Source organism: Paralichthys olivaceus, chromosome 3 (assembly GCF_024713975.1).
Source record: "Paralichthys olivaceus isolate ysfri-2021 chromosome 3, ASM2471397v2, whole genome shotgun sequence".
Lineage (NCBI taxonomy): Eukaryota > Metazoa > Chordata > Actinopteri > Pleuronectiformes > Paralichthyidae > Paralichthys > Paralichthys olivaceus.
In genome coordinates, this window is record NC_091095.1 from 6,193,296 (window position 1) to 6,220,736 (window position 27,441).

At 38.9% G+C, this 27,441-nt stretch overlaps 1 protein-coding gene across 1 annotated transcript; it reads right to left on the reverse strand.

The window, feature by feature from the left end:
• Positions 1-361: 361 nt before the first annotated feature.
• Positions 362-23,390, reverse strand: jak1 (Janus kinase 1). The gene is made up of 25 exons (XM_020098452.2): positions 23,092-23,390; positions 19,156-19,364; positions 17,813-17,936; positions 16,732-16,888; positions 16,257-16,408; positions 15,501-15,769; positions 15,033-15,145; positions 14,417-14,599; positions 14,054-14,211; positions 13,458-13,572; positions 13,128-13,326; positions 11,048-11,157; positions 10,463-10,615; positions 10,230-10,317; positions 9,653-9,780; positions 9,369-9,507; positions 6,604-6,755; positions 6,280-6,430; positions 5,414-5,502; positions 4,805-4,997; positions 4,167-4,291; positions 3,842-4,014; positions 2,960-3,077; positions 2,343-2,453; positions 362-2,241 (listed from the first exon to the last, which is right to left on the reverse strand). The coding sequence occupies exons 2-25, from the start codon at positions 19,355-19,357 to the stop codon at positions 2,122-2,124; spliced, it is 3,522 nt and encodes a 1,173-aa protein (XP_019954011.2). The 5' UTR covers positions 19,358-19,364; positions 23,092-23,390; the 3' UTR covers positions 362-2,121.
• Positions 23,391-27,441: the final 4,051 nt, after the last annotated feature.

Sequence of the window (27,441 nt, forward strand, 5' to 3'; positions counted from 1 at the left end):
TGTGTGTGTGTGTGTTGAACACATAGCTTTGCAATACCGAAGTATATCTGAGTTTTCAGACACATTTTAATGGCTGTAGATAAATCTAGATTTGCCGTGCTTCTCGTTTTGGTAACAGTTTTTTGCTTTTAAAGTACGTGGGTTTTTTTTTTCTGACCTGAAATATACTGTAGATTTTTTGCAAAGATTTTATATCATACTGACATTGATATTGTTTTACTGTGAATAAGGTATTTCTAGAGCAATTTTAGCATGTCTGCTTACACCTGTAATATATCGAACAGAGTTTTCAGTAGATGATAATAATAATAATGACGATGGTGATGATAACAATGATACTGCATTTGGACTGACACAGAGAGAACAAAACAAACACTGATTTTATTTATTTTTTCATTGTGTATTTATGGATACTTTTACCTTCCATAATTCTTAATTTTGTCTTATATTTTGAAAAATATATTTCTTTTCTCTTATTTTGAGCAGAAGGAATTGTCTTTTACATTCCTAAATAAAATGTGGACTGAAGCGCAATTGTGTCTTTTTGTTGTTTTTACATTTTGCCAACATTCACAGTAAAAGTCACGAGTTGTGTTAAACCGAACTGACCATTTTTGTATTTTGTGACCGAGCGACATTTCACAGCTACATACTTATGAATTTAAAACAGATTCATACCCCTCTGCTCAAAGCTTACAACATGTACATATTTAAAATACACTTTTATACATTTCTAGGCATATTGGAGGATTAAAACAAAAATTTGACGGATTAAAATGAACAAATATATCATATGAAAGAAATAAAATTCTCTGGAAAATAAAATGCCATGTTAATAATCGCCACTGGTTAATCTCTGATTTTGACAATTGGATCTGATTCTTGCAACACAAGACACACACACACACAAGTAGTGGAGAAGAAACGTGAAGTTATACTGCCCTCTAGTGGGGGATTCTTATCTTAATCTGTCACTCCTAAACGACACAAATGCTGTATGTTTGAGAATTAAATAACCATATGCATATTTTTTTTTTTTTTTTTTAAGGTTCCACCTGTTTCAAAATACAAATCCCTCTAACATTCATCCTCCTACATCTGAAGACTTCTATTTATAGTGCTATTAGAAAAAAGTATGATTAAATAGTACGATTAGGCATAATGTAAAATAAAAATGATTTGATTTTTCTTTTTTTAAAACTGATTCTCTGCAAATACAGTTTTCTTGGTATCTTCAACACAAGTAAGGCAGGCGTTATTACAAATAAAGAAAATGTAGAAGGTTAATCGGAATATTGATGATTAAACATCCGCTTTAAAACATGACTACAACTCAAGATACTCTCTTCACATTGGTTACTCTGTCAGAGTCTGACACCTGAAGAGTCTTACAGAACAAAGCAGGATCGCTCAGCACATCTGCACAGAATATCTAAACATTTATCACAGACCCTTTCATGGCTCTGAGAAAAAAACTTCAGGTGATTTTCTTTTCCTGAAACAAAAAGAGTCCATGAAACAAACAAAATGCTGAAAAAAAACCATCTTCAGCTTTCTTTCTTGTCCATTCCAGCACTTTTTCTCAACCAGTTCATCAGTGATCCACTCAGGCTTCCATCTACAGTCGCACAAGTCAAAAGTAATGTAATAGTGAGCATTGAAACTGTTCCTCTCTCTGCTCAAGTTCCTTCTTTCCATCCTCCATCAGTGAGAGTTATCAACGCTGCCCGAGCTCATAGAATATATATAAGTGACAGGTCGACGTGAGTTTCTCACAATGCAGACAGGTAAATGTGTAAGATATACTTGAAACTCCTTTTGGAAGCTATAAGGTCACATTTAGCAACGAGTAATAACTTGTTTCATCCACTATAATCAAATGAAAATACAAGAATAAGAGACCATCCAATGAAAATGTTAAAAAATATATATGACTAAAATGATAGTTATGGGTATATGTGAAGAAGCGCGACTTTGCGTGAAGCACTGACTCCGTCTCTGGGTAAAGTGAAATTGCACAAGCAGATGCTGATCTGTGACCAGTTTTGTCGGTTGCATCTCTTCCCAAGCCTGCATGCAAAAGTCCCCGTGACTCCCGGGACCTCAAACAGGACGTGAGATTCAGAAGTTGTTTTGCGGTTGGAGGTCCTGCAGCATGTTGCTCAGCTCCTCGATCAGGCACTTGAAGGTGATCCTCCGGTCGGGCGACTGCTCCCAGCACTTGCGCATCAGCTCGTACACCTGTCAAACACAGACTCCGTAAGTCCAGAGGTAAAAGCTTTTTTCTAAAAGCAGTTTTGTTGTAATGAGTTCGTGTTGGGAATGTGAAGACGGTTTCTTACATGCTCAGGGCAGCTCTCAGGGCATGGCAACCTCCTGCCTTCTTGCAACACCTTCACCAGTCGGATGACGGTCATCTGTCCCTGAGTTCGACCAATCATACCGCAGAAGAGCTGCGTGGGTGAGGAAGAGGGACAGGTTGGAAAAGACAACGGCTGATGAGTGCAGAGCTATAACTGATTAAGTTTCTCCTGAGCTCTTTTCAAATATGAACGAGAATATTGAGGTGGGACATTTTCCGGAGTTTGTGTTTCACATGTGAAGAACACAGCAGGAAAATGTCAGTAACATTCAGGTGGGGGTGGCACTTGGGAGGAGCATGAAGGAGGAAGAGCATGACTTAGAAATTCCACTGTGGAAATCAAATATTTTAGTTTCCAGCACATTAACACAGGAGTCTGCCAACATCACAACAAACTCTTAAATCTTGTAATTCCAGTTTGACATCTTCGTCTGGGTTATATTAATATACGTCATCAACACATCCACTCGCTCGCTGTGAATTTTAGACATTAGCCCGCTGTATTTTTCCATGGGCTCACTTAGGAATTTACTCGGGGCTGTGTGTGTGTGTGTGTGTGTGTGTGTGTGTGTGTGTGTGTGTCTGCTTCATACTGACCGTCATCGGGCTCTTGGTGGAGTCACAATAAGAGATGAGTTCATACATCGTCACCCCGAAGGACCAAACATCTGAGGCAAGGTAGAACTTACAGAGAGTCAGACACTCCGGAGCGTACCTGAAAAACAACATGAAGCATATGAGCGTGGACCTTAATGTACAGAGTTCTACTTAGTATAGCATAACACAACCTCAGACACACTAAGTAATACCGAGGGAAGAAGCAACTGCAACCAAGTTCAGATTTTGTCATTTAGATTAAATTCTGCCAAACAAAGCCATCTAATTATATAAAGAAAGTTACTGCAGCTTGTAAACACAAAACATACAAACTTAATAATCGTATTTCAACAAGCAGATCCTTATTTACACATTCAGAGTTACAGTATCGTTCTGTTAGAGTTGTGTTTTAGAAGCCTTTTATTCACTGTCTCTTAGGTATGATCTCTAAAAACTCCTGAAAAACATCTGCATCTTCAGCTGCTGAATATGCTCCACTTTGTTTAAAATATGAAATACAGCTGCTTCGCCAATTGTTCTAAAATGTAGAATCCCTTATGAGTGTTCTAGCTCGAATAATCTCAACCGAATACTTGCTCGAAGATACTTCTCTCTTCTTTTCTTCTCTCTGTTCATCACCTCATCGCTGCCTAATTCATTGCACGTGTTTCCTTTGATCCTCCCTCAATGTAAACGCTCACCAGAAACCAAAAGTTAGTTAAATGCAGAAAATGATTCACAATTTTTATTTTCATTCTGTAACTTCCCATTTCATGGAGTGTCCTCTCAACTTTTCTTTTTCACAGTAAGATCTCAGTTGTCACGGTCGAGTCTGAGAGATAACATTTCTACCGTGAATGTCTGACCTGCCCGTTGACTCACCAGAAAACTGGACTGTCATGGTCGTCCTTGACGGTGTAATATCCCTCATTGTTCTTGATGCTCTTGGTGAGGCCGAAGTCTCCGATCTTTACTGTCCTCTCGTTCTCCACCAGCACATTTCGGGCAGCCAAGTCTCGGTGGATGTAATTCTGAGATCCCAAATATTCCATTCCCTTTAAAAATCACACAAACAAACTATATGGTCACTATCCACAAATTCAGAGTGATTGAAATGCAGCCTTTGTGCAGATAAACAAAGCTGACTAACGACATGAGGAATTAACTGTGATCACACAACCGAACGTGCTGCACTACGCTGTGTTACCTGGCATATCTGGATGGAGTAGCTGAGCAGGGTGCTGAGGCTGGTCTTGCTTTTGTTTCTGGGCAGATACTCCTTCAAACTGCCCAGTGGAAGATACTCCATGATCAGCTTAATGGCGTGACCCCCTGTAAACAGATTCACAGTGACAGACGGTAATTCATTAAGAGAAAGTATGCTTTAGTAAAACTGCATTCAGGCAGGCGGTCTTCTCCCTCAGCGCATCACACCAATGGAATTCACTAACACCGTCTATTAGACAGAACTCATCGTATTTAAATGCAGTGTTAAGAAATGCCATTACTGATGCTATTTGACCAGGACTGTGCACTAACAAATGAATCTGTGTTGTCTAAATGTAATTGTGTATGCTGTTTCATTATTGTACCTATTCTATTATTGTTACACTATTTGTTTAAATAGCAGCATGATGCCTTTCAACATCTAGTAAAGGGAGTGCCAAGGAAATCTAACAGCTACCTCTGTTCAATTTACATTTGTACGAGTGCTGATCGATGTACATTGTCCCTTTTCAAATAAAGAATAATAGTTGAAGCAAATGTGAGCTGAATTTTGTTTTGACATCACAGTGGTGTTGTTTAGGCAATAGGTAGACATTTCAGTGACTCTGTCGATCTTACCTTCCTCTTGGCAAATGCCCTTGTATTTGACAATGTTTTCATGGTAGAGAGCCTTCAGGATGTTGATCTCTGTCGAGAGGCTGCTGCTCTGCTCGTCCCGGTTCTCGGGCTTCAGTGACTTCACCGCCACCAGCTCGCCAGTTTTATCTCCCCGAGGATCATAGCGACACAGCTCCACCTTACCAAAGTGGCCCTAAGTGAGGAAGGTGAGACGTTTGAATCACTTTAGACATGATGAGCTCTGATCTCGTTATTTCTTATAGATTCCTTCAGTTTGGCATCTGCTCTTGTTTTGTTTTACAGATAATGATGTATTTCATCCCTTCAGCTCGTTTTAGGACATGAAAGACCACAAGAATGCTAATACTCCTGGGGGGATTTATTTTTAACAGTAGTAAGCTAAAGTGAACCATAAAATATGTCTCCATAACCCCCAAAGTACTCAGACTACTAAGTTAAATTATAGATGTATTTTACCAATGTAGCTTAACAAATTGGTAATTTTCTCAACTTACAAACTGGCAAATTGTCAGTTTTATCACACCTAATAAAATAAGGTCAGATCTGCTTTACAGAGATGAACCCACAAGCAACGCAGGCACACTTTACCTCTCCAAGGTCTCGGATCTTCTTCAGGAATCTCTTTTCAAACACCGTTGGGTCCACCTCAGGTACAGGTTTGGGTATGAACGATGGTTCTGAGAAATGAAAAAAAAACAAAAAACAAATGCATAAACCCGCAGCGTCTTTTCTTCAACATAAGCATACTTGCAACATAGGAAGTCTATTGTGGTCGACACGTCAAAGTTTCCACCAAAATCTTTCTGTGGTTATGTGACTGTTCACTTGTTCTGGTTTCCATATAAATTGCTACATTTAGTCATTATTCAAGCTAAACCCATTCTGTGTTACAAAACAGTTTGTATGATCTTTTGGGGTGCATCTTGAAAAAGATACGTTTATTTAAGGGGTTTGGTGTCAGTTTTGTTGATTTGAATATATGATGGTCAAGTGGTGATATGCATTTATTTTAATAAGAGTGACTGCAGTATTCAATTCAGGCCAGCAGGGGGAAGAACATAGTCTATGAAGCTGTGGGGCCCAGCTCAGGGGCAGAACTGTGATTGTGCACCCAGTGAACTTCCTCATGAGCATCTGAGTTGAGTAAACAACTCTGTTTGCACTGCCTCTGAGGCTGTCGAGAGGTGAGATACAAAAACATGCAAAACACACCAACGGAAATCACCAGCAGAGACTTTTCAAGTAGTACCTGTTCTAACATGTGCATTCAGGGACTGTTTGATCGTATCTTAATGGTTAACACCTCTGGATGTTGTTCAGACCAGTTTGTCACCAAGGCAGCAGACAACAAGATGCTGCCTGAGGTTTTACTTAACATGTGCACAGATCTAATTCCATATGAATACTTTATATGTATATAATGCACAGTACACACACATTAACCTCACACATACCTTTTTTTTCCAGCATGTCAATGTCTCTGACAATAGCCCTGAAGAAAGGTCTCTTCTTGGGGTCGTAGTTCATACAACGCAGCATCAGTTCAGCCAGCTCTATGCAGTCCGGGGTGGGCAGCTGGTACTCGGTTTCATAAAACCTCTCCTTCTGCTCAGCACAGAGAGACACATATTAAACAAGGCGATGCATACAAACAGAATTAATGTGATTATTGATCATTGTAAGTGGTGAAAAAAGAGCCATTAACTTTGAAAAACAAGAGATTAGATTAGATGTATAACTGACTACATAAGATCACGTGAGGGGTACTTGTGTGGTACCTCTGTAAGTTTCTTCTCTTGCAGGGGAACGTCTCCATCATAGCAGATCTCCCACAGTGTGGTACCAAAGCCCCACTTGTCAGCTGCGATACTCAGGGCAGAGGGGTTCTTCACACACTCCGGAGCGATCCACGGGATACGATGCACACACTCTGGAGAGGGCAACAAAGTTGACATGAGCAAAAGTAAATCAATAAGAAAACTGATATTTTGGTTCAAGTTTACACGAAAACTACCCGACCGATTTTCATGACATTTTGCGAACGTGTGAGACATGAGCCAAAGAAGAACCCATTAAAGTTTAGAGCAGATCCTGATACAGGAATTATTCTTCTGACACTAATTATATGTGTGGAGGATATTTCTGTTTTGAACTCTTACAATACAAATGTAATAGATGTCGTATATACAGACAGTGGCAGTTCTAGCTTATACTGCAATCTAGGCGAAATCCCCCTTCAGTCCCATTATCATTTAGAAACTGTGGAATTATATCCACTATTAGATAAATTACTTTTACTTTAATGAATATATACATTGCTTTGTTTTAGGAAAGTCCTGTGTAGTACACCTTAAAAATGAAAGAAATGTCAGAGGTGTTTGCCTCACTTATTTCTGGCCCAAAAACCTTTTTTTAAGAGGAAAATCACGTTGATAACATGCTGACAAATTGGCTATGCTAAACACTTAAAGGTCCAGTGTGTAAGATTAAGGTGAAAAGGAACTATTGGCAGAAATTAAATGTAGAATAATCCTCATGATGTTTTCACTAGTTCGTTTCATCTAAATTATATGAATTGAGTTTTCTTTACCCCAGAAAAGCTCCTGTATATTTAAATACTATATATTTACATCGAGGGGACCCTCTCTACGGAGGCCGCCATTTTTTTACATTAGTCCAGACTGAACAAACTAAACACCTTTTGAGTTTTTATGACAATTAAAGGCTACCACAGGTTCTTTTTCCATGTTTGGAAGGGGAGGGTGAGGTGAGGGGTGTTCAGATGCAACATGCAACTTCAATACTAGATAAATTCTACACACTGTACCTTTAAGTAAAGGGTGCAAATGCGTGGATGTCAGCTTATAAACTATGACCATGTTCAATGTGCCAGGAACCAACAGTAAAATACACAACAGCTCTTACTGGGCGGGTCTTTGGTTAAATATGTTGATTGACCTTCTTTGTTGACCATGTCTAAAAATCCTTTGTAAAAGTATGTCACTGACTGGAAGAAGGGCCAAACCTCTATGGCTCTTTGGCTCCACAGATCAATATCAGATTAGGGGTGTATATTGGCAAGTGCACGCATCTCAGACAGGAAAAGAGCTGGACTGACCGGGAGGGAAACAGGAGTAAGGATGGGGAAGAAACTGAAGGAGCTGAGTGGACACAGAAATAAGAGGGGGAAGGAGATAATTGAGTGTAAGGGGGGAGACAAGAGAAAGGTCACAAAGAAAAGGGAGAAAGGGATGAATAGATTTGAGGGTTTGTGCAAAGTGATCAGAGATTGCTGGGAAGAGAGGAAGAGTGCTCCCAGTGGGTTTCCGAGCACTTTCTCCACTATGTGTTCAATCAAATCTATGTGCTAGGACGTCAATGTGTAACTGGAAGACTTGTGCTGGAAACAGAAGAAGAAATGTTAAAGAGTTCTGGGAACCGAGCGAGTATTCCTGAGAGAGTGCAGCGGTGGCGGACGTTTCCGCCTGGCCCTGTGGTTTGCTAATCCATCTGTACCAGCCACACTGTGTGTTAGAGCACAAGATTTCTTCCTCTAATAGATAAACAGAAATATGAGGCGGCCATTTGAAGGGAACAATGCAATCTGAGAAATGATGTTATTGTGTTTTCTTCCCTGAACTTAGATTTAGCTTTTACAAAACCAAATTACGACCCGAGGGGGAAATGTGCCCAGCACAGTGTTATTGATTTTGTGACAAATAAAATTCCTCTTACTGACAATCTGCGGAAGTGTTCTTTTTTTTGCTAATTTATTCAACAGGTTTTTATTTTTACTGCACTGATGGCGAAGAGGATGACTTAAAGGACACAAGACAAAAAGAGTGCGAGGGGGAAAAAAACCTAAAATTGCCCATTACAAAGAAGAATCTCATTATGTTGCCATCTGTTTGTGTTTCTCTCAGAATTACTCAAAAACTGCTAAACGGATTTTCATTCAATTTTGCAGAGTGGTGGAGCATGGCCCACAGAAGAACTCATTAAAGTTTGGAGCAGATCTGGATAAACGGGTGGATCCAGGATTTATTCCTCCGCTTCCTTTATCATGGTGAGAGTAAAAGGCTAAAATGGGATGAACATGAAGCATTTTTTAGAATTTGTTTGATGAGGCAAGTCATCAGACTCATGTGAGTCTCAACCTTCAATCAATGTCAGTGTGTTTACCACATGTTCTATCACAATCAAAGCAGTTTCACTATTTTAATGAGCTTTTTAATTTGTTTTTATTGACCTTTTGTCTCAGAGAATATTTGTCTCTTTGAACTTCAGAATTCATTTGAATTAACATTAACCAATCAATTGTCCAAATTATTTGAGTTGAACTTTATTACATATGTTGAACAAGTTGTCCACGTTTTGGTTGTACTTTCATTTCACAGCTGATTAGGAAAGAAATTGGTTATTATGAAATTCTTCCATGAGCGCTATTTTGTAAGCATTTAGGTTTCACTTTTAGTAACAGAGCATTCGTCTGTGTGTGTGTGCATGTCTGTGCATGGGTGTGGTTTTTTTTGTTTCCCCTCACCCTCTCTGGTGAGCACTGTGATTGGTATTCCTGGGTCGCTGAGCTTGATAAAGGGGCCTCCCTCATCAGCACCTAGTCCATCTCTGGCCAACAAGATGTTCTTAGCGCACACAAAACCATGGACCAGCTTTTTGTCCTCCTACAAACGCACAAAATGAAATATTAATTCACAATCATATCCTCGGATTATATTGAATATATAGGCCTACGATTGTGCCTGTAATTACAGAACATACTTGATAACATTACGTCCTATAACTTGTGAGTGTGTTCTCCTCTCTTACCAAGTAGCTGAGAGCAGAGGCCAGCTGCTTGGCCACCTGGAACTTCCATGGGGTGTTGAGCTGAATCTGCTGTCTCTTCATAAACAGATCCAGTGGTCCGAGTTGCACAACTTCCTCCACCATGATATCTTGTAACAAAGAAACAAACATAACAAAGTGTCATAATAAAGTTGAGCCACACCATAAGATTAAAATGCCTACGCTGCTCTTTTCAGACATGCATTATTTTTTCATTTCATTTTTGCCAGCTCCTGAATGAGCCCATGTGAGCATTTCGTTGTCTCAGTACCTGTACTCTGTACAATGACAATAAAGTTGAATCTAATCTAATCTAATACAGCAGGATTATGTCCCAAGAAATCACAGCGAGCGAGTGGGTGTGTTGATGATGCTTTTAACATGCGACACAAAGACAAGAATGAAAAAGATGGGCAATACACAGAAAGAAAATGTTAAAGTTGATGTAAACTTGGAAAGACAATAAAACTCAAGAGCATTTGGTGATGAGGGCCGGTGTCGATGTGCAGTAAACATTTTGCGGGCTTCGTGTCAAAAAACTGTTCAAGTTCGCACTTACTTTCCAGGTGGCGAACACACACTCCATACAGTAGCACGATGTGTTTATGGGACACTTGTCGCATCATGCTGGCTGTTTCAAAGAAGGCCTGTCAACACAAAATACGATTCAATACAAAGTACATAACAAAAACTGTTGTTTGAAGAAGCTTATGATTAGATGGTAAAAATGTGGTCAAAGTTCTCATAAGATCAGCTGCACAAAGGTGAACAGTATCTGTGAGTGTGTCTCACCAATGAGATGTCCCTGTGTCCAGAACCCAGCACCTTCAGGACAACCTTGACATCCTGGAAGGATGAGTAGCCTGCGTCCTCATCCTCCTCACTCTTCACCCGCAGTGTGCCCGAGTAGATGTTGGTCCGGGTGCCACGGCCGAGGTGCTCCTCCTGGTTAACACAGCAGGGTGTACAGGAAATGGAGTATTACATAAAATGTCTACACCCACAAGAGTGGAGAGTTAATACAGATTCTTAGATTGAGGTGGAGCTGTCTGTCATTGTGGAGTGACAAAAGGAGGATCAAAAAAAGAGAGCGATATTTACTATTATCTCCCACACACTTCTTTCACAGTTCTTAAAGCTGAGACTTGACACTTTAATTTCATAAGAAGAACTGTAACTGTCTAAATACTTCTTGTCCTGACAGTATAACATGCAGGAAACCAAAGGCTTAATCTGTCATGTTATAAATGCAGTGACAATCATTATATGCTACTCATTATATGGACAATAGACTTCCCATTTTACATCTTAACGTCCTGTAATGCCAGAATAATATCATAATAACATTGAGACTGGTCTGAAGTGGAGAAGGCGTACCTGTTCAATCTCCTCCTTTAGAATTCGAATGAAGCTGAGCTGACTCTCCTGCATGGATTTCTGCGGGGCCGGAGCTCTGTCTTTAGTGACCACCAGCAGGTTAGAAATCTCTGCAGCACAAACACAAACACACACATTTAAAAAAATGGCCATATTGACATGATGGTGATTCAAATAACTGCTGGACATTTTTCACAAGAAAGATTGTGTTTTATATTCTTCTCTGATAACAATGGTTTGTTGTGTTATCCCTCACAGAGACGGTGACACCTGCTCGCATTGTTGCTGAGTCGAAAAGGTTCAATTGATTTGGAAAACAATGAACTCAGTGAACGATAAAAGCAGAAATGAGGTTGACAATAGGTTGTGTGTGTGTGGGCTGCACTGCCAAATGTAGACACTCACTGATATTCAGAGTGAATGCAAAACTGTGTTTACATGTGGTAAAACAAGAACTCAACAATTACGTCAATGTGGTAACAATATGAACAGCTATGCACATTGGATCAGCAGCTGTTTCGGTTTATTTGTTGTGTAGGCAAAGCAATGTGTGGGAGGACAAAGTTAAATTGTCTGTTGCAACACTATATGTGCATGTGGGTGTCTAATGTTGTGACAAAACCAGCGCTGTGTGGTTTCCAAGGGGAGGGAACTAAAAGGTATCTGTACTCCATCAGCCTCACCAAATGTTCACTGTCAGGAGCACTGTTCTTTGTTTTCATGCAAAAGCCAAACAAGCTACGACAGAATATTACATATTAAACTGCAGGAACAGTTGACCCAATCAAGACCCAACCTTTAACATTTAGTTTGAATTTAAGACTGGAGTGACTAGAATGGTTTTCTTCTTTCAAAGTTGCTTATCTTGAAAAACGCAAATTCTAGAAACACATGTGCACCAAACCCACCAGTCCTTTCTTCCATTACATACTTGCTTAACATTATTTTTCACAAGAGTTAGGAATTAAGCATAGTCCCCAAAACAACAGGTAAAACTAAACAGTTTGGGGTCCTCCAAAATCCTCCAAAGTACAAAAGTGTTGTGGAGCTCATACGACTCATATGATAAAAAAAACATTCAACACCCAAACTTACATGGAATAGCTTAACACATCCATGCACACATGTCTCAACCTTACCCTGAGTGAAGTAAACTAGAGTGCTAGAGCTAGTTCCCACTCCAGAAAACCACATTTCCTCCCTGACACACACATTGTTTTCACAACCACAGCTCTTCTTACCATCAGCTAGTTACACAAACATACACTTTGGCACTGTTCAGATCTGTGATTAACATGTATCTCATAACACGATCATAGCAATGTGAACATAAGTGCATCCCGGGCCAAAGTAAAGTGCCTTTGACACCTATTTTTACACCTCTCACTTCTCATTTTCTCACTTCTATCCACAAATGTCTATGGTGACACTTATTGATGCCAAGTGCGAAAGAACAAAGTTTTTTTTCCCTGATATCTGTGAGTTGAAAGGTTCAAGTCGGTTGCACTTCTGACTCCACCCAACATCAGTTAGGTGTGCTCTGTTCTACTCCAACTGTGCATGTAGAAGAGGTGGAGTGAACATGATATAGATAGGTGCTAGAGCAAGCAGGGTTTTCTTAGCCTTCTGTGGCATTTATCACCTTCATGCAAACTGTTGTGTAGGCATTATCAGTATTTATAAATAACTTGCTCTAAAGCAGTAAAGGTACTTGAAGGGACTTTGTCCTCACTTCTTCAAATCTTAGTTTTACAGCATATGTAGTGTAGGTGACCTCTGTTGGGTGGTAAATAGCATTAAATGTTTTTTTCCAAAAAGTCGACCAGATGTACTCATTTCTTATTTTTGTAATCACAAAATATTTCTTAGCTGAATAGTAAGAACAAACTTAAGAGTAATTCATATTGTATGTTTTACAGAGATGCAAAACATAAGATTTCAGTCAGCTAATTTGCTTTGAATAACTTAAAGTCCTTTAAAAGCAGGGCTTCCCGGAGAATTAAGGTATGTGTCTTTATTTGAATTTCAGACAATCACCATGTCTGTCACACTTCCATGTTTGTGGCTGCATTCAATTTACCTCTAGGCTGTGGGGGGCAGCAGCGGAGCAGCTGGAACTGGAGGTTGTCTGTGCGAAGACTCTGGCCCTCCAGGTGATCCAGCAGCTCCCTGAGAGTGGACCGCAATGTGTCGGTGCCGTACAGACAGTACCCATCAGGCATCACCTCAATCTGAAAGTTCTTGTACTGGTGCACGGGGCGAGACTCCTTCGGGTCGATCTGGTTGGAGAAGGGGAAGAGACAAAAGAAGTGTTACATGGATGGATGACTTTGGAAGAGAGCGGTAGCATGAAAGGAAATGAGTGGCTATTTAGAGGATCATTGATTTTTTTTTTTTGAGTCCACACTACCTCAATGCAGACCACAGTGATGATCATGTACTGGTAGTCAGTGCAGCTCCAGCGCAGTATGTAGGTGCCCTCATCGTTGCCCTCTTGACGCAGCTTGTAGATGGCATATTCCGTACTGGAGAGAGTAAAACAGATAAATAAAAAACGTTTAAAAAAACTTCAGAGGAAGATAGCATGCATGTTAATACTATTATAGTGTTATGTATAATACAGTGAAGTTCACTGTGACCTGTCTTTGATTTTCTACTTAGGTTTTCTCTGTTCTTTCCTTTCTAGGGATTGATTAAGATATAAATCTACAATAACAACATTTAGGCCTTAAATGGGTCTCACGGAAAGCTTGATTAAAAAAGGTAGTTTAACACTAAATGAGGAGGATGACAATATAAGGCAGTGTGAGATGCCCGTGCAGGGGGAGGTAGAAGACAGACAGATAGACAGACAGAGAGACAGACGGACAGAAAGACAGACAGACAGACAGGGTAACAGCTAAAACTAATTAAAGTCAGTGACACATGGTGTCTAAAAAGACCAGCTAGATAGTGTGCGGACACAAGGTCACACAGGTTCCCATCAATAAAACAGCCAGTACAAACCTGATGGGTCCATGGCAGCCATTTTCGGTGTTGTACACCACTGAGGCAGGCGCCACCTCCTTGCACAGGTGGTGGTGGGCGTCAACTGTCAGCCTGAAGTAACCATCTACAAGGGCCGCAAAGGACAGGGCCTCGGCCCGGGAAGCCATTTGCATTTCCTGAAAAAGAGAAAAGAAAGGGGAAGAGAAATATAAAAAAGAAAAAACAAGCCCCAGGACTTTTTGTACAATAAAATCTGAAAATTTAAGAAATTGGCAGTTGAATCCCTCATGTTGTAAATGACAGTTTCCTATTCAAATTGGTTGTGAACTCTTAAGATTTGGTTATTATCAACTGTTTGTATCATTTGCATGTCTGCCTCACCATCCTCTTGTTGTCCTGTCGATTGATGGTGACTGTTGACTCTTTGATGGCGGCGTGCGTGATCTCGTGGAAGTCACAGAACACCACCCAGCCGTCATTTGCATCTTTCTTTGTGTTGTTTTTCTGTTTTCCATCCAGCTTGTTCTTCTTTGACTTACCCTTTTCTTTGGAGATCACAGACATCTATATTTAGGGTAAACATAGCAGATACACACAGTTAAAGGTTATACAGGAAAATGCACCATGGATATTTTCAAATACTGTCAATTGTTTTTTTTTTTCACTTTTGAAAATACTGTAATAACCCTCGCCAAGTTTGTCTTACATAATTTGCACTTTTATGTCTAAGTAGTCAGCTCAAGAGTCAATGAAAAAGTATAACTAAATGCTTAAAATATACTATACTAGAACATAACCAGAATGAGAAATAATTAGTAAGGTTAATTGATTCATTGTTCAGTCTAAGAAATATTAAACAATCATCAATTTCTTTGCAAAGCTCATAGTGTTGCTTTGAGTTTTATTCACTCAAAATATATATTTCAAAGGCTGGAAAATGAAAATATGTATAGTTTTTCACATTTTTGAGAAAACAATAGGTGACTGCTTCACTTACAGCAGGCTTGTTTCTCCAGGAAATGCCAGTGGTACCAGTCACCAAAACTTGCATGTTGTGGCTCGTCACCACATTCCGGCTCTGGTTCTGCCCCTGTTTCTGGCTGTAGTAAACTGGAAAGAGCATCAAAACATAACATTAAAATATTTAAATGCACTAACATCCAGAACAGCTTGCTCAAATATTGCAGCAGGATCATATTAAAGAAACACCAGGTGTTATCTTAGTTTTGCGGTAGAGAAGCAACCACATCTTCTTACATCCTGCCAACTGACGATGATCTTTTATTTTCCCAGTTTTCCGGTAGTCATTACTACATGGGCTCTTTCTGATGTTATTCTGGTGAACAAATAGTTGAGTCATCTATAATCTTGTTTAATTTTAGTAACACTCAAACCGCTAATCTATGCGACAAACCTGCCACTGTGGCACCGTGAACTCAAACCGTATCATCTTCTGGAAACTTACCACTGTTTCCTTCACTGATGAGATCTCCTTCCCGTGTTACACTGAGCGTGATGGGCTCTAACAGCTCGCTGCCAAGGCCGCTGGTCAGGCCCTCCAGTGTGGCCAAGTACTTGATCTTCAGGTCGTACGCCGTGATGTTGCTGTCCTTGACCGTGCGGCGGTTGAATTCACTGAGGAATTTCTTGAAGACGTTGTTGATGCGGATGCGTGTCAGAATGTTGCGCTGCTTGATGTTGCGGTTCAGGGACTCCGGGATGAAACGTTTGTAGCTGTCGGGATCAGAAGAGAAAAGACAATTATGGACTCAAAAACAGTTTGTCAATATGTAGCAACTCTTTTTTAAATAACTGTTTTGTGTGTGGTGTCCCATGTGCACAATATATCATGGAAATTATTCTCCTTTCTGCTTTACTTCTGTTGCTGGTATTGGGCTAAAAAGAACACCAATGAGGACAAGCTATTCTACTCAATATGTGAGTAGAACCATTGGAAGGAGTTCACATGAGTGATTGTGTTTGTTTGTTCTCCCCCCGAGGAGGTGCAAATGCATTTTTTTTGGGACACATGTGCGTGTGGGCTATGCATTCATCTGTTCTTGAAAAAAGACACTTGGAGTGACCGAGCGGATTATGAATAATTTCCCAAGACGAAACTGGTGGGCTCATATCATCATCTCTCTTTAATGTGTCATTTTAGATCTTAATCAAAAGTGTGCTGAACCCACACCATACAGTAGTGATTGCGTGTGTGTGTTACCTGATTTCATTGGAAGCAATGGCCGGGTTCATGGAATAGTGAGTGATGGCAAGCACAGCCATGCCTAAGCACTCGTTTTCTATCTCATGTTGCTCTGCCTCTGAATCGGACGTCCTCAGTGGAATTAATCCTTTCTGGAAGTCATGCTGGCCCTGAGCGATAACACAAGTGAACAAAGACACTTAAAACAACTACTGACGATTCCATAAATTTGTTAGATGTTCCTATTGCATTACAACTTTCAGTTATTACTTGTCTGAATGGTATGCTGTCTATAGCTGACCTTAACGCACTTATGAATATTGTCCTCCAAGCTACTGATTTTTCAAAACACAACTGAAAACTGACTTGATCTTTAAGCTTTGAAACTGAGAGTACTTTAACAAGATACACCATGGCCTTACTCTAACCTCTACCCTAAACTAAGAATTCAAACATATTCCTCCATCCATGTAAACCTAATGCAGGGGCACACCTGGGCGAACAGGTAGTCCAGGGATGCAGCGTCGAGCAGGGGCGTTCCCTCTGGCGTTTTCTGTGGGCTATTTTTATCTCCTTTGAGTTTACTGATGCAGTGTCTCCAAACTGGAGACTCTCCCTCAGTGGTGCCATGCCAATTTCTGAAATAAAACCTGACAAAGAAGAGACACAGAAGACAGGTTAACAGAAATAATATGGATTATTCTTACATTTTATGATTTGAATCCAACTAGTCCAAGTTGTCATAGATAATGAGGTAGACCTTGAGTCGACATTGACAAGATTTTAGCGTTTGATGAGAGATTCTAATGCCACCTGTACTGTAAACAGGAATTATACTTTGTCTTTAGTTGAAATTGATAATGATTTGTTTTCTAACAGACTAAACAAGACATCGTTCTTTTTGGTGTGGCATCGTCTTTGTTAGAACAATTCGGGTAAATGGACGAATTCACAGGCTCAGTAGATTAACTGTATATGCCAACAGAAATTCAACCAGTTGGCACTTGAATCCTTCTGTAGGTTTGTGTTGTACATTTGCTTATGCTACAGATTGCATGTGTATCAACACTTGAACAAAATACCCTTGATTGAAAGACTGCCCCACTGTACGCAGACTATAGACACGAATACACACACAACATACACCACAGTTCGGCTCTATGCACACGCGTTTCCTCTCCACTAGCTATTGTCAAAGCAGAGTGCAGAGATAGAGGAAATGCAACAGACACCACAGTGATGAGCTTTTTTCCTGCCAACTAGCATGCAGAATGGATTTGCTGAGGAGGGACTTTACTCGCTTTAAAATAATCCAGTCAGGTGCAAATATGACACTGCTTGTCTGCCTCATCAAATCCTCCCCCTCAGGCTTGTCACAACTCTTATAAAACCCATCAATAGCCTCAAAAACTCTGTATAATCAGCAGTTTTTAATGGTGTTACAAAGTGATATACAGTCAAGCAGTGTGCCCTCCATAAACAACAGTACCTCCAGCATTTTGCTTTTAGTGTAAGAGGTGATTTTATGGTTACAACACTAGTGTAGTCAGCCTCTGCTGTGATGTCATTCTTACCTCATGCGATAATGCAACTTGATACTGGTTTCATCTGTGACCTTGAATTCATAGTTGGGAGGGTACCATATTCCTGTCACCTCATTGTACAGAGCAAATAGGTTGTGGCACAAGGGAGAGATTGCTGAGAAAGGGAAGAGAAAAGAAATCAATATTCAGACCAAGTGTTAGACTGTGACCACTGATTTTCAGCCACTGTCCAAAGAGTAAGTGTAGAAGCAACGGCAAACTATATTCTCATAAAACTAAATAAAGAGAAGGATATACATGCGTTTAACACATCGACTGAAATTTAGGAGCCTGGATTTAGAGAATTCTTGTAAATGTCTATCATTAATGTAAGCCTTTAAACCCATGAAACTATTTTAATCTTGGCCCAGTTAACTAAAGTGAGACAACCCGGTAACATTACTAATGGCTGGGCACACTTCCTGTAAAGAGCCTCTGAAGTGGCACTTAGTTTAGCTTTACAGTAACTTGATTTGTAATGGGATATTATTGAGGGGAATTGTCAATTGTCTAACAGCCATGTTGTCCATATTGTTTAGAATCTAATACACTTTATTTCACATGTTGACAGCTTAATAGTTGCACTTAAAACTGCATTTAGATCATTTTCTTCTGATATATTTTTGTTGAAATATGCTTCAAAATGTATTTTAATGGGGGAATGTGCCGTTTAAAGGTACAGTGTGTAGAATTTTGTGATATCTAGTGTTGAGATTGCATGTTGCAGCTGAACACCCCTCACCTCACCCTCCCCTTCCAAAAGTGAAAAAGAAAGTGTGTTAGCCTTGAGTTGTCAAAAAAACTCAAAACGTGTTTAGCCAATAGATCCCTTTCACCTTAATCCTACACACTGGACCTTTAAGTCAAGAGGGCCAGAGTAAGTGACGGGTGCTCATGGTCAATCAATCGATGGTTGACTTACAGGCTGGCAAGCTACTAATGCCAATATTGCTTATTCAGAATCATAATAAGAAATACCTTATTAATCCCCGTAGGGAAATTCAAATTGTAGCTTATTGTAAGGTGAGATGGTAATAAATGTTCAAATGGGTTGGCGATAACAGTGATCGATCTAGGACCAGGCACGGGGCATTGTTTAATGGTGGATATGAATGTGTCCATTTTAGAGCTGACCAACAGCAAAGCATTAAAAGTGGCAATGATGGATAAAACCTGGTTTGAAGAATATGGATGGACAAAATAAATTGGACACTTACTTGTAATTAACTGTAATGACAGTACATTTTACAATGCAGTGACAATGCCGTCACCACCGGCAACAAAAACACTAAGTCATAAAGCAAAGCATGACATTGTGCCAACATGTTACTCACAGCATTTCTTGGCAGCATCCACACAGAGTTCCTCAACAGTGAAGCATCCTTTGAAGTATTCAAGCTGGAGCTCTGGTGTGTAAAAGTGGATCTCCAAGCCCCAAGAGGAAGTAGGAGAAGAGGAGATTTGAGCCCTCTTGTTGGACTTCCTCATCTTTCCACAGAGTTGCCTGCTCAACTCCATTACCCCCCAAGTTGGCATTCAGACACTACATGAAGTAAGAGAATTCGGAGGAAAGGGGAAGGTTACTGGAAAGGGGAAGGTTACTGGAAATATGCTCACTGTCCTATTTCAAAATATATTGAACAAAGCACCATCCATACAGGGTCATTATTTAATTTTGTTTTAAGGTCATGACATTATAAAAAGAGATTATGCTTTTTTGACCAGTGGTTTATTAAATTGTGTAAATAAGTCCATGACTATGTGGATCAAGGATGAGTACTGCAGGGGACGTGTTTAACACATCAGCAAATGGGTCCATGAGATTATGAGGGACTCATTTGTTTGATAGAGTTCAGTAGGGATTTTATAGCTGTTATTTTCATAAAGGAAAATGTGTCAAGAGGAAATATTATTGAAACTGTGTAAAAAGGTATAAATATAAATGGAGTAAATGTCCAGCAGAAAGCCTGTTTAAACCTCAGTTTATAAATGGCACTTACTGTGTAAATGGGTGTACGCTGCGTAAGGCTATAGTATTGATTGTGTGCACTCTTAGTTCAATGATCATTAACCTGATGACTCGTACTGATACCGTTCAGAGCACATCATACATTTCACAAAAGAAGATTCAAATTATACAGTCTGTGGGAATACAAAATAAAAACATGTCCAGAAATTCATCTACTAACTAAATGCATTTACACACTAGCATGATATTGAAGACAGTGAAAAATATGCTGCATCCATATCCAGAGCCAAACAGTGACATACTTAACACCAACTATACCTCAACATCATCAGTTGTTTGTATGATGAACCCACAGTCAGAACATTGAAAAAACCATCACTGGTCTCAGACAGGATTTCCTTTTTGTTGTGTACCAAACGATACCTTTGTGTCTCTGTACCAAACAGACTACCTGAACTACCAGCTGATGTTAGACCAGTTTCACTTTTATAGGTGCCAAACTTTTCAGACCTGGGATTCACATACATCCTGACAGATCCAATCCCAAGTGGACACCTCCAAGTATGTAAATGCTAATGGTCTGTATTTATTTAGTGTTTTTCTAGTCTTGATTATATTTACTTTATTTACTAGCGTATTGTACTGGCACTGAACTAAGAATTCTACAGTTGAAAAAACATGAACAAGTGATTTTACTGAGACTTAGAGGCAAAAAATGTCAAAGCAGAATCTTAATTGCTTTTCATAAGGCGAGAACATGACCTTTTAATTTGTGTTAGTAATTTCAGCAAAATGTGCATCACTTGTCCTTTCCACAAAGCCACTGGCCCAATGTAACTGACTTAAGAAACTGTAGGCAAACAATAGGCTGATAAAACTTTACTGTCACAAAGGTCACTTGGGTTATTTCAAGAAAAGCCTACGTGAGCAGTAACCTAGAGCTCTGTGACGATCTATATCATGCTATGATGGTAAATACAGTTTCCTTTAACTGGAATGAGCATGCAGACTTAAAAATTGGAGAGATAAAAATATTAAACTTTGATCATCATACATTGAACATTTCATATCATAGACCCATATTTACATTGTTTCTCATTTACTTGTCATTTCTGGTAATTTAATGTTTCAACTGTCACTGTCTCCTTTGAAATATTTTATATTTGACTGGGTGGAAAAAAAAGGTACTGTAAGTGTTATAGGTAAAAAGCAAAATGCTTTGTATTATGTTTATAAGTCAGACATTGGTGCAACATGCAAATGCAGATTAAATGTATCTTTCAATGCCCTGATTGATTGATAGAATTAAATTGATGTAACAGGTAGGAGTGGTGCTACAGTTGTTGATGGATCTATGGTTATTCTCAAATGATCACAAATCAACTTATTAATTGGTATTACCAAAATGCCAGATTTTGTGAGAGTTGCACATATTTTCCCTTTCTTTCACATTCTATAAACACCTATATTTTGATTGTTAATTAATTTTCTTTAATATTTTTCAATAAATTCCCAAATATGCCGCTACCACTTTCTGTGAGTCTCTTAGAAAATAAAATTATTATTTTGGGGTTCAAAAACTCTTACTAACCTGACTACTGAAAATTGCGATGGTTTTACATCATTTTATGACATTTCACAAAAACAAAATGAATGAATCAAGAAAACAACAGGTACATTAACTGACAGGGAAAATTATCATTAGCTCAAGTAGATTAAGTTATTTTAAAAGCAATCCTTGTTGGAGGCAGGGTCCCAGTGGTTTACCTGGTTTATCTACAGAGACAAAACTAACTTCCTTATAATGGTGTTGTATAATTGTATCCGTCTTCTTCTTCTTTATTGGCAGGTGGTAAACAACGTCAAGGTGCACTACTGCCGTCCACCCACTGTGTGTTTCAATATCCTACTTCTTCTTCCCCATTCAGTACTGTATCTCTTATTACCCTTGCTATCTGATAGCTTCCCCCCCTCCTCTGTTCCATCTAGTGGCAGGTGGCTACCTATTGTTTACTGGTTAATCAGAGTTATATAGGCCATATTGAATTCTTCTCCAATCCTGTCTCCCTCAGATAATAGAGAATACTCCCTATTCCAATGTTAACTACTGTCTCATTATCCAACATGTTAACTACTGTCTCATTATCCAACATACCTATTGCAGTGAAGCATTACATGCTCCACTGACTCTAACTCTATTTTGACATAACCCTGTTGGGTGTGTGTCAATTAAGCGCAGTGTATTATTGAGTCTAGTATGTCCTAACCTCAGCCTGTAGTCAAAATGCACTTTGGTGCTCCTTTTTGCTGTCTTCACTTCCTGCTGTACTGCATAAAGATGTCATCCCTACGCTGCCAATCCTTAACAATGTTCTCTATGATTATTAACTTTGCTTCCGATTTACTAAGTGAAATCTCCACTCATGTTTTATTGTTTGCTTTGACAATGAATCCACCACTCCAATGCCCTTTAACCACTGCCTGCACATAAAAGTGGTCAAATTTTGAACTCTATACAGAGATTCAAATATCTCATTAACTAAATCTTTATAAAGATTTTTATTATTTTATCTGAATATGTGAAACACTTTATAACAGCTGTTCTGAAAGGTGCTGTCGAAATAAAATAAAGTTGGGGGGGGGAAGAAGAAGAAGAACACACAGTAGGCAATGCAGCTTGATGTTAGTTGCCCTCCGCCAATAAACCGAGCATCAAAGAATATTATTATCATTATTATTAGTATTAGTATTATCGTTATCATTATTATTATTGCAACAAAAGAATGGCTGCACATTTTATAAAGAGCTTTCGGTTTCACTACTTCAATCTTTTCCAGTAGAGACAGTTTGGATGGAGAGAAAAACAAATTGTAATTAACTCTGGTTCAATCGCCTTGAATCTGAAACACATATTACCCTCGTCAACACTTGATATTGAGTATTTTTATTGATATGGTCTCGAACTTTAATCGGTAGAACGGGTCCTTTGAGTTAAAGGCGCCGTTGTCAGCATATTTATAACATTAAACCATTTTATTTTTTAATTTCTATCACGCAAATCCAACCAGCAAGCGTCCATCTTCCTGTATTTACAACACGGATGAAGTTTGATAGCTCGTTGACATTAGCTTGTTAGCCTGTTGGTTTACTGAAGCTGACCAGAGCCGACGGCAGCTGGATTGTGTCCCCGCATGACAACGGCGAGGACACGCAGACAAACGTGTGCTTGTGTTGACCGGACAAGAAGACGGACATCTTTTTGTCCGATGGGGACATTTTCAACAACAACGTATTTACTCACCTAGCAAGATTAGCCAGACAGCTGGCAAGTCACTTCCGTTTCGTTCAGCGCATCAGACGCTTCGACCAAAGTTCCGGGTCCGATTTAAACAGTCGCTCGTCGGTTGTTTGAATAGAAAAATAAAAAAAAAAAAACCCGAGAAAAACATCCAGAGTCCAGAGGAGGAACAAAGTGAGGTTAGGTCCGCGGGAATAGTGGAGTCGCGTCCTCCTGAGTTCGTGCTTCCAGACAAGTCAAGGCCCCTTCCCGAAATCAGCGCAGGGGCCGTGGGCGGACGACGGGCGCTGATTGGCTAATGTGCCTTGTCAGTCACGATGACGACATTTAAAGCGATCGTTCACCCCAAAAATGAAAAACTCACGCATTCTCCAATCACCACTGTGCTGAGGCAGGGGTGGGTGTGGTTGAGTGTAAAAACACTTTTCAAGGGGTAAACAGCATTGTAGCCAAATCCAATACAATAGAAGTAAATGGTAATTTATTCAAAACTATAAAAACAATTTAGAAAATAAAACCCATGGAATGCCTCCGTCCTGCTCCTGTGGTGTCATCCAAGTGTCCCCGACATTCAAACTCAACTAACGGTGTCATCTGCACTATGGCACTCTCACAGGCCGGCTAAAATCAAAAATTGGGAATATAGTTAAAGCGGACGATGAAGGTGATGGGCAAAAAGCACTATGCTTTCCATCAGACCATCTATGAAGGTTCTGTGGTCAGACTTGTTCCCTACACTACTCACTAAGGAAACATCTTGGGCCATGCATCTCAATAACCTTTGCACTGTGTCTGGCACATGTTACACATGGTTTTTAAGTTTTAATGCAAGCTTTTGTTTTTTTTTTAATCTTTTCTGAGTTATATCCTTGTAGTGTTTCCTTTTTAGTGCAATATTCAACTTGTTATTCTGCATTATTATTCTTTCGGATATGTCCTTGTGTACTGTTTTTCTTCCCTTGTTGTTTGTTGTACGATGTACTGTTCTGTAACTGCTGTAGCACTTTGGCTAAAGAAAATGTTTCCCATGGGGACAATAAAGTATATTTGATTTGATTCAGATGTTCCCTCTGATCCTCTGATATGTTGAGGATAACAGAGTATCGTGGGGGGATAACAGCAAACATTTAAACTGAAAACATGGTGTAAATGATTCTGTCTTTAGCTGAATTTGAAAATCGGGCTTCTGGATACTTGGGTGACAGCACAGGAGCAGTATGAGTGGTCACTGTTTACTTCAATTGTATTGGATTTGGCTGCAACACTGTTTACCCCTGAAACTCCAAAAGTGTTTTGTGAACTCAAACACTTCACCCACCCCTCCATCAACATAGTGGTGAGTGAATTGTCATTTTTGAACTATCCCTTTTAACCTTTCACTGAATCCAGGAATGTATAAAATAAGATAAGATAAAACTTTATTGATCCAGGGGAATTCAGTTGTTACAGCAGCAGGCAGGTCAGAGTCAATGAGGTAGACAATAGAATACAAAAAATAAAAATAAGACAATAGAATATATATAAAATAAATAAATATAAAATGCTGAGTATGTACTTTATATACATGTTTAACTGTAGTGGTTTGTATAGAAATGTTATAAAGTAAAGTGCAGTGGCAAAGGATGATTGTACGAGCAAGTAGAAAAACTGTAATGTGCACAAAGTTATTTTCTGTTAGAAATATTGCAAATAGTTTAAGTAGAGAGACATGACCAGTGCAGTGTTTAATCTTATTGACAGCAGTGGGAATGAAGGACATAGGAGCAAATATCCATCACTTGTTTTGGTTTTGTCCCCACTTTTCAGTTTTTAAACAATATGTCTCCACATTTATTTGCCAATATATTAAATGATTAATTAGATAATAAAGCATTGTACATTTTATACAACTCAATGATAAATAAAAAGTGTGTTGAGGCTTGGGGAAGTACTTGCAAAATATAAACTCACTCAGCTAAGAAACCAAAGAATCTGAAACAACAACAAAAAAAACAATTAAAGCCAGTATGTTGAGGAAATACAATAAAATGTGTTTGTTAAGTTTTGCTCTGTTTTTACAGGTAAACTCATTTTTATGGGCTTGTTGGCTTGCAGCCATTTAAATTCTTAATTTGACTGAATTATTTCGTTTGTTAATTAATGTCTTGTGAAATAGGTACATAATTCTTCATTCGGCTCCTTTTCATTCAAGATTTGAGACTTTTTGTTTGCATTTAAATTGTTTTGTTTGGTCGATGAATCAAATAAACGTATAAATAAATATAGTGACTCTGAAATCTCCCTCTCCTATGTAAAAATGTATTGTTTGGCTTAACCCACAAACATTATAAAATTGATCCTACTACTTGCAAAATCACATATCCACAAATATAAATTTTCAAATTATAAACCATCCAATGTTTGTAAATTAAGTTAAACAATATATCAATTCAATACTGAAATCCCAAAACCAAAAATCTCATTTATTAATCTGTCATGGTCCACTGGCATTATTTGTAATGTTCCATGTATTGTTACAGTGATGAGCCAATGAGGACCCATTAATACACCTCCAATAAAGGTCCAGTGTGTAAGATTTAGGTGAACGGGAACTATTGGTAGAAATTTAATTTAGAATAATCCTCATGATGTTTTCACTAGTTCATTTCATCTAAATTGTATAATTGAAGTTTCCTTTACAAAGGCCCTTTATATTTAAATACTATATATTTACATTGAGGGGACCCTTACCGAGGCCGCCATGATCTTTACATTAGTCCAGACTGAACAAACTAAACACCTTTTGAGTTTTTATGACAACTGAAGTCTAGCACAGGTTCTTTTCCATGTTTGGAAGGAGAGGGTGAGGTGAGGGGTGTTCAGCTGCAACATGCAACTTCAACACTAGATATCACAAAATTCTACACACTGTACCTTTAAATGATCAAACTACTACTACTACTACCACTACTACTACTACTAATACTAATACAACTAAAAAATAGTAATAATAATAATTACCGCTCAATGTGTGGGCTCATTGCAGGAACTGCTGAGTTTCTCTATGATTTTGAATGGTCTCAACCTCCCGATGTAAAGTGTTGTGATAGATAATGCTGCTTTAATTGTATTGATGGTCCAGCTAGTGAGAGACAAATGTTTGTGGCTGTAGAGGTCAATACTACTAACTGTAGTAAGAAAATATGTCTACCAGCTTAATCACTCAGAAAATGCAGTCATTGGTTTTTATCTGGAATCAGTGAGTCAACCTTTGATGTCATCACAAGACAACTTGTGGAGTTTCCCTGGTGACTGCAGACAACAGAGGCACCAAAGACAGAAGGCGATCGGACATATTCTATATCATTTGTTTCAAGTGTGGATTGGCACTGTTGACACAATCACTTTTCTCGCAATTCTATAAAACAAGTTTAAAGTAAAACTTAACTTTAAGTTTTCTCTGTTTAACATTGAGCAGCATATATAGCCCATTTTAATGAAAAATTTAAAACACGATATATAACTCCAGAGTTTTATTATTTTGTCTATTCCTAATCCTCTATTTACAGTGTTCAGAGAGGGACTCACTCACACTGAGTGTAATCTGTGTACTACTTCATTATAGTGTGTTCAGTAAACACATACATGCTTCAGTTAAGAGTTGCCAGGTTGGGTGTCTATCACTACTGGTCTATTGCTCCTGCAGATTAGGGAATGTCACACAACGATGTTTGGTGTTGGAAAAAAAAGAAATAACTTCCTGCAACGAAAAACGGGGATGTGACAGTTTCTGTACATAAAAAAAGGGGGTGGTTGATTTTAAGGGAGGGACTTCCTATGTCACTTCCCAGTCATAGCCTTGAATTGAATACAACAGAAACTCCCCAGTACCCTGTCCCTTGATGGTTCAGAGAGTTTTGGATTACGCAAAAACATTTTATGAGGAGTGCATCAGAAAATGAAATCAAGTGTAATATGTTGATATGAAGTGTAATATGTGAAAAATGAATGTGTCTGAAAGTGTGTTTTCATTTACAAAATGGCTCTTTCAAATTGTGTAAAACCCCACTTGGCTTTTCATGTTATTATAAAATTTGCCTTAACCACAAAATACCTAGACATGATGTGGTGAGTATGAAAAACATGAAATTCAAGGGGAGTCGAGCGATTGAGGTGAGAGTGAGAAAAACAAAATATGTATGATGACACTTTGGGGATTTCCATAGTCACTATAGTATGCGATAACACTATAGTATGCCAATGACAGCTGCAGATGACCTGTGCTAGTGAGTCAGACTGTACATGTATGGAAAGTACGATTAGGTTCATTGTAACGAAAAAAATCCAAATTCATGTCGCGTTGGCAAAACTGGA

Excerpts from the sequence above, each read along its gene's own strand:
- jak1 (XM_020098452.2), bottom strand. The coding sequence starts at position 19,357 with ATGCCAACTTGGGGGGTAATGGAGTTGAGCAGGCAACTCTGTGGAAAG. Across the intron at positions 15,146-15,500 it reads CATCAGTGAAGGAAACAGTG|TTTACTACAGCCAGAAACAG; the intron begins GTAAGTTTCCAG and ends TGCTCTTTCCAG. Across the intron at positions 3,078-3,841 it reads CATGACAGTCCAGTTTTCTG|GTACGCTCCGGAGTGTCTGA; the intron begins GTGAGTCAACGG and ends GTTGTTTTTCAG.